Source organism: Brachyhypopomus gauderio, chromosome 6, assembly GCF_052324685.1.
Source record: "Brachyhypopomus gauderio isolate BG-103 chromosome 6, BGAUD_0.2, whole genome shotgun sequence".
Classification (NCBI taxonomy): domain Eukaryota; kingdom Metazoa; phylum Chordata; class Actinopteri; order Gymnotiformes; family Hypopomidae; genus Brachyhypopomus; species Brachyhypopomus gauderio.
Window position 1 is genome coordinate 30,366,991 of NC_135216.1, and position 7,500 is coordinate 30,374,490.

General features: G+C 56.4%; 1 protein-coding gene across 3 annotated transcripts in view; it reads left to right on the top strand.

The window, feature by feature from the left end:
- The first annotated feature begins 951 nt into the window (after positions 1–951).
- The window catches only part of tnrc6bb.1 (trinucleotide repeat containing adaptor 6Bb.1), a 12,014-nt gene continuing 5,465 nt past the window's right edge, over positions 952–7,500 (top strand). The window contains exons 1-11 of one of the 3 annotated variants that reach the window (XM_077010383.1): positions 952–1,220; positions 2,117–2,204; positions 2,303–2,324; positions 2,508–2,777; positions 2,984–4,999; positions 5,387–5,536; positions 5,680–5,846; positions 5,942–6,016; positions 6,124–6,288; positions 6,479–6,598; positions 6,711–6,833. In XM_077010383.1, the coding sequence (XP_076866498.1) occupies positions 2,148–2,204; positions 2,303–2,324; positions 2,508–2,777; positions 2,984–4,999; positions 5,387–5,536; positions 5,680–5,846; positions 5,942–6,016; positions 6,124–6,288; positions 6,479–6,598; positions 6,711–6,833 (3,165 nt within the window). In that variant the 5' untranslated portion in view covers positions 952–1,220; positions 2,117–2,147. Of the gene's footprint in view, positions 1,221–1,267; positions 1,409–1,520; positions 1,790–2,116; positions 2,205–2,302; positions 2,325–2,507; positions 2,778–2,983; positions 5,000–5,386; positions 5,537–5,679; positions 5,847–5,941; positions 6,017–6,123; positions 6,289–6,478; positions 6,599–6,710; positions 6,834–7,500 lie in introns of those variants that run through there. The other 2 variants (XM_077010384.1, XM_077010385.1) reach the window with 2 other exon arrangements.

Genomic DNA, 7,500 nt, shown 5'->3' on the forward strand with positions numbered 1-7,500 from the left:
AGAAAATGAACAGAGTACCAGTAAATAAAATAAAGAGTATGAAGGTTATACGTGAAGGAATCAACATGTTAGCCGTAAGGGGAAATGCTAATTCAAGAAGTAGGACGCAGAACGACTGAAACTGCATAAATAACTTTTTTAATATTTTTATTTTTAAAAGGATAATTTCGGCTTCCCCAGTGTTTCACGGGGTGTGTGAGGCGACCCCTAATGTAATTAAGTAAGTAAATATTTATTTGTATAACACTTTTCCAAGTGAGACTACAAAGTGCTGCGCATAAAAACATGATAAATAAATATAAACACAAACATCACAGCAAACCAAAATCAAATATATACAATAAAAAAACAGCACACCTACGCTTCCTACACAAACCTGGCTGTACCCATCTGCAATGGCTAAAGAGAACAAATGCGTTTTAAGCCTTTTTTTAAAGTCTGTGAAGTCTACCAAGCCAGTAACTACACTATAGTCAATACTGTAACTACACTATAGTTAATACTGTAACTACACTATAGTTAATACTGTAACTACACTAGTCAATACTGTAACTACACTATAGTTAATACTGTAACTACACTATAGTTAATACTGTAACTACACTAGTCAATACTGTAACTACACTATAGTTAATACTGTAACTACACTATAGTTAATACTGCGTTAATACTAAGAGAATAGTTTAGTTGAATAAAGTATTGAATAAAGTCTCCTTGAGTCCTAGAACTATAATGTAATGGTGTAATAATGTAAATTTGAGCGAGTTGGCCACATTAAAGCTGCTAAATCCTCCCACAGTGTTTACAGTGAATCAGTCCCGCTCCGTTTAACGCAGCTACGCTCGCGGTCCAAACACCGGCGCGCCTAATGTTGTTTATTTACACCACCACGCGCGTGTTGGGAGGCGCGCCCCCCGCACGAGCACGCGCACGCGCGCCCCCGTCACCTGCACGTCACGAGGACGCGCCGTCCGCCTCCCGAGACACCGAGGCAGGAAGACGGGAGACACACACGGCCGAGTCGGCGGCCCCGAGAGCCCGAGTGTCGGTCGCGCGTGTGTCGGTAGTGCGCGCGCTGCTCCCTCCATGCGCGGGCGGACACACACCGCGTCCGCGCGCCGCGTCCGTGTCCTCCTCGCGCCGGGATATAACGGGATATAACGGGACTGACGGCGGAACCGGGCCGCGCGGCGGTGGGATGTGAGCGGCGACTCCCCGAGGTGAGCGCGCGGACCGAACCGCCGCGTGCAGGGAAACACCGCGCGGAGACGCGCTCGTGCTCGCTGCGGTAGTTCGTACTACGCGTCCAAGTTTAGTCCGTTAGTCCGTTAATCGGTCACTACGTGCTCGGCGCTCGCGCTAGCTCGCGCAGCCGCGCCGGGGTTTGTTGTGGTTCTCCGAGCCGCAGGTACTGACGGGAGCGACGGCGCGCGGACACGCACGCACGCGCCGCCCGCGCGCTCGCCCCGCGCTCGTTGACGCGGAGTTTAAACGGCGTCTCGGTGCGAACGGCGGGACCGCGAACCGAGCCCGCGAGCCTAGAAACCAGGGCTCCGCGCGCTCGCTAGCGGCGTTGCTAAGTGCGTCATCTGCCTCTCGCGCAGTTAGCTTAGCTTAGCGCGGCCGCTAGCCTAGCCTAGCCTAGCCTGTAGTGTGTGTGTGTGTGTGCGTGTGTGTGTGTGCGTGTGTGTGTGTATGTGTGTGTGTGTGTGTGTGTGTGTGTGTGCGTGTGTGTGTGTACGGGTGGTGTAAACACTGAGGGGTTATCGAGAGCCGTGGCCCCGCGTTGGTGAGCTGTGTGCGGGTTCCTCGGATTATCAGAGCGGTTAATCCTGCAGGTTTAGCGGCTCTGTGCTCCGGTTAACCGGGGGTGTTTGTTTACATGTTAATCTACCCAACACGCACAGATTAACGTCGCTGTGTGCGGGATTATAGCCGCGCCTGTGCTGTAAACTGCGCTACCCACCAGAGTGGCGTCTTCCGTGTTCACACTGGGGCGTTTAAAACAGCTTTGACCATGTTTAGTAATGCTGCTCTAGCGCGATACTGGGCAGGAACATCGTATCGTCTCGGTTTTACACCGCGGTTTCAACACCTCGTCTGTTGTGTGTTGTAGAGTGGAGTTTTTGGGAAGGGAACAGCGGTTCATGGACGACCTAAAAAACACAAGTGAAGAACAGAGCCATCCGGAGGTTTCTCACAAGGTGAGACGTGTATAAACGTGTAATCAGCCAAACGGATCAGGATGACGTGTCTGACTCGTGGTTTTGATTCAACAATATTTTTATTTGTCTTTTTTCAGGACATTGAACATCTGTTTAAAGGTAAATATTTAGTGCCATTGATTTTATGGTTCTGTATACTATAAATTGCTACATCTTTCCTCCGATGCTCTCCGTTGGTCTGTGCTAGTCCTATGGGGTAGTCTATGGCCCCCAGCTGTGTTTCATCACACTCTGCTTCATCTCCTGCTTCATCTGCTAAATGCCATAAATGTAAATCTCCAGCCTCACATCCCGGTCCCGCCCCTGGGGGCCCTGCAGCGCCCCCTGCGGGCGGCAACAATGCAAAGCGGACCACTGTGGCCAATGGACAGCCCTCGTCCGGGGCGTCTGTGCGCTGTGTGTCCCGAGAAGTGCCCCCCCGCTTCCGTAATCAGCAGGAGCCCAAAGTTCTGCTGAGGAGGGGCCAGCCGCTGGTGGGCGGGGCCACAGGGGATTCCTCAGCACTCGTCCAGAAGGGGGAGCTCTCAAACTCAAACACACTACACTCTTCAGGTTGGCACAGAGCTGCACAGGCTCTGATGTAAACACATTTTCATAAAATATTTTCACTCTGGTAATCAATACACAGTTGATGATAAATGTACAGCTTGATATTTGACTTAAATTGGCCTGGTTAATGAGACCCATATTTAAAGTTAAGCATGTGTTGGGAGTGGATCTCTCAGGGCAGCCGTGATCTCATTTATTCTTTTCCCCAGATCCAGATGTGGATCCCCCCTCTCCTCTCGCCTCACAGTCCTCTGCCACTTTGACTTATGCAAATTCCACATGGGGGCCTGGCTCCGGAGCTCCGCCCCTCTCTCAGGGAATGGATAAGGTTGTAGTGGACGGCTCTGACCTCGAGGCGTGGCCTAGTATTGCGGAGGGCAGGAGACCGGAGGAAGCCTTTGCTACGAGCAGCGTGGCCTCCTGGGATGGTAGTCAGGGGATTCAAGAGAGCGAATCGGAAGCTGTGGGTCTTTGTGAGGTGGGCGGGTCCTTTACCCCTGATGAATATGCAGTAGGCAGTGTGGCGTGGGAGCCGTCTTCTCAGGCTGAAGTGGGCGGGGCTTCGGGTGCAGTAAATCAGTCCTTAAGTTCAGAAGGGCTGGAGGCGGAGCCTCAGGGTTCTAGCAGCCCCGTGGTCTGGGCCGCCCCCGTGTGGCCCGCCCCTGAGCCTGATGTCACAGCCCTCACCACGTCCCGCGAGGCTGCGCCCAGTCCGGCTAGCGCGCAGGACGGAGGCGTCTGGGACGATGACGCGCTGCAGCGACGGGAAGGACCAAAACAAGCGGTCGCCGACGTTTCTGATGATACAGACGCCGCAGACGCAGAGGAGACGGTGCAGGTTCCCCCCTCCAACGACTCCAACCCGCCTGCCCCAGGGGCTGAAGGGTGGGGCGGCGGGGCAGGTGGAGGGGAAACTACAGGCGCGTGGGGCTCCTCTGGAGACCCCAAGGGTAGTTGGGGAAGCGGGGGTAATGATGGCGGCAGCTGTGGGGTATCTCAGGGAGGGTGGGGCAAAGAGGCGGGTGGGGTGAAGGGGCAGACTGTGGCGGCGTGGCCCTGCGAGTCGCCAGCAGGAGGCGCCAGCGGGGCTGTGAGTGAAAGCTCTGCGGGAGGTTTACAGGACCCTCGAATGTGTGCAAGCAATGCAGCAGCGTTGGATAATCAGAGAGGGACGGGTGAGCGGGAAGGTTCAGAGAGCGGCTCAGCTGGCCAAGCAGGCAGTGAGGGCGGGGCTAGCTCACACGACCACGCCCCCCTCACCAGTGGTCCAGGGCCCTGCCCTGAAGAGGCCTTACAGAGCATGCTCAGTTGCAGCCATCTGGACCCCAGGGTGCTGTGCAACACGGGCTGGGGACAAACCCAGATCAAGCAGGGTGTGGCCTGGGACCTGGAGGTAGAGGGTGGGGCCGATTCAGCTGGAGGTCGCACTGAGCACACTCAGTCTGACCCAAATGGTTCTGGCCCACCGCAAAGGCCTGGGGCCTCAGACAGCAGCCAGGTGAGGGTGTCCAGAGGACAGGACTGGGGGGGAGAGGGAAGAGTCTGGGGAGACCAGAGACAGGAGAGATGGCACGGAAGCGAGGGGGGCTGGCGTAGTCCGCCGGAACAGGGTGGAGGGAGGGGTGGGAACTGGGCGGAGCCTGGCGAGGAGGACCGAGGGACAAGGTGGGGCGAGAACAGGAGTGAGGGGCGGAACTGGGGGCAGAGGGGCAGTGAGTGGGTGGAGGAGAGAGTGGGTAGGCAGGGCGGACAGGACGAAGGCTCCTGGGGCAGCTCGGAGGACGAGGGGCGGAGGGGGTGGGGGGGGAAGGACTGTGACGCCGCACGGCCGCTCCACCCGACCGCACCGCCCAAGAATCAGACGGCACCGAAAGGTCCGGCTCAGCAGCCGTCGCAGCCCCCGCCGGGTCCGCCGCGCGGCCCGCCGGACGCAAGAGCTCGTCCCGCCGGTCCCGCCCCTCCCGGCCAGAGCTCGGGCTGGACGTCCGGCCCCATCCCGCACGCGTCCCCGGCCTCGGAGCCCAGCGGCTGGGAGGAGCCGTCGCCCCAGTCCATCAGCAGGAGGCTGGAGATCGACGATGGCACGGCGGCCTGGGGAGACCCCACCCACTACGACAGCAAGAACGTCAACATGTGGGAGAAGAGCGCCCCGCGCCACAGACCCCCACCCACCACGCCACAGCACAGCCGGCCCCCGCCGCCCCCCACCAGAGACAAGAACACGGGTGAGCACCACCGCACCGCACACTTCAGACGTGTCCGGTATATAGAAATAAAGGTTTCAGTAGTGATCATATTGTATCCACTTAAAAATTATTTATTACATTTAACGCATTTTTGGTAAAGTATCAGGTAATGCCTGTGTGACTAAACTGCTTTGCATGTACGATGGTTGCGTGTATGATGATTGCGTGTATGATGATTGCGTGTATGATGATTGCGTGTACGATGATTGCGTGTACGATGATTGCGTGTACGGTGGTTTGCGTGTACAATGATTGCGTGTACGATGATTGCGTGTACGGTGGTTTGCGTGTACAATGATTGCGTGTACGGTGGTTGCGCGTACGATGATTGCATGTACGATGATTGCGTGTGTGCTACTCCCTCAGGGTGGGACCGGGCTGCTGGCCTCTCAGAACCTTCTGTAGACAACGGCACAGCAGCGTGGGGCAAGAACTTTGACCCCCCGTCAACCTGGAGGGACCCTGAGGATTCTGGGAAAGGATGGGGTGGCTCCCACACCAGTCAGTCCAAGTCTGGTGAGCAGCGTCTACTTCTAGAGAGTAACGCCACGCCTGACCTGATACAGCACATCTAGGGAGTGAGGCTGAACGAGTGGGTTTGATAACTAGTGTGTGTGTGTGTGTGTGTGTGTGTGTGTGTGTGTGTGTGTGTTCTGCAGGCTCCAGGCCAGTGCAGGAGGGCTGGGGTGATGACGGCTGCAGCTCCTCACGCCACACCAGCTGGGAGGAGGAGGAGGGGGGCCTGGGCGTATGGGGGGGCCGGGGGGGGCAGGGCGGCTCGGCGGGGTGGAACCAGGCCCAGGGGGGCAAGAGATCTGGCGGAAAGGTACGACCGCGCGGCCCTCGTGAGCAGGTGTGGGGTGAACGTGTTGCGCCCCCTGTCTGCAGCTGCGGGACACACGATGGTCTGTTTTTCCTCAGGGGTCTCTGAAGGCGAACGGCGGGGAGTCGTGGTCCGGACCCGTGACACGGCAGTTCTCCAACATGGGGATTACGGTGAGATCTGCAGCGTGGGGGGATTACCGTAAAATCCAGTCGCCGCTGGGATAAGCGGCCTCGAGTCTGAGGGTGTTCTAGCTCCTTTCTCCTATGATCTGGATCAGGATGAAGAGGCCAGCGTGTCATCAGACAGACCCCGCAGAGCCACGAACGACTTCAACGGAGACTTAAGGAAAGGAGGAAGAGCAGGAGGAGGAGGAGGAGGGGGAAGCGTCTTCCGCTCTCAGAGCTCCAAGGACACTGGAGAGGCAGGGCCTTACTTTGATAAGGTACTGAACCCCACCAGGCTCCACCCACGCCCCACCAGGCCCCACCCACATCCCCACACGTCCCCTACAAACCCCTCTGGTCCTGACGTCTGTCTGAGTGCTATCAGTGCTGGTGTTGGCACATCAGAGCCTGCTCTCTCCTGGACTGCTGGTGGTGTAATGCTCTCGTTCCCCTGTGTGTGTTGTACAGACGGCCAGTCCCGGTGTGTTTGGGCCCGGGGGGCTGGCACAGCTGAGGGGCGTGCAGCAGCCCGGGGCCAGCGCATCCCCAGGGCTCCGCCCACACCTGCCTCACTTCCTCCCCCCGCAGGTGACGTTCAGCTCGTTAAAGTTGACGCGTGTCTGTCGTGTGTTTGGGGCGGTGTGTAATGCTGTACGTATGGTGACGTGTCCCCCGCTGGACGGCTGTGTTGCGTCTGCAGGTTTCAGGATCTGTGCTGAAGCCGATGGCGCCCCCTAGTGGAGGCATGTTCCCCCCACAGCTCTCCCCTCAGCACATAGCCATGCTCAGTGGCATCCACCCACACATGCAGCAGTTCCAGCTGGTGAGGATCACTGTGTTCACACACACACACACACACACACACACACACACACACCTTCAACACACACACATACACACACACACACACACACACACCTTCAATACACACACCTCCATCACACACACACACACACCTTCAACACACACACACACCTTCAACACACACACACACACGTACACACACACACACACGTACACACACACACACACCTTCAACACACACACACACCTTCAACACACACACACATACACACACACACAGTTTCAACACACACACACCTTCAACACACACACACCTTCAACACACACACACACACCTTCAACACACACACACACCTTCAACACACACACACACACACCCACCTTCAACACACACACACACACACACACCTTCAACACACACACACACCTTCAATACACACACACATACACACACACACAGTTTCAACACACACACACCTTCAACACACACACACCTTCAACACACACACACACACCTTCAACACACACACACACCTTCAACACACACACACACACACCCACCTTCAACACACACACACACACACTTTCAACACACACACACACCTTCAACACACACATACATACACACACACTCACACACACACACACACCTTCAACACACACACACATACATACACACACACACA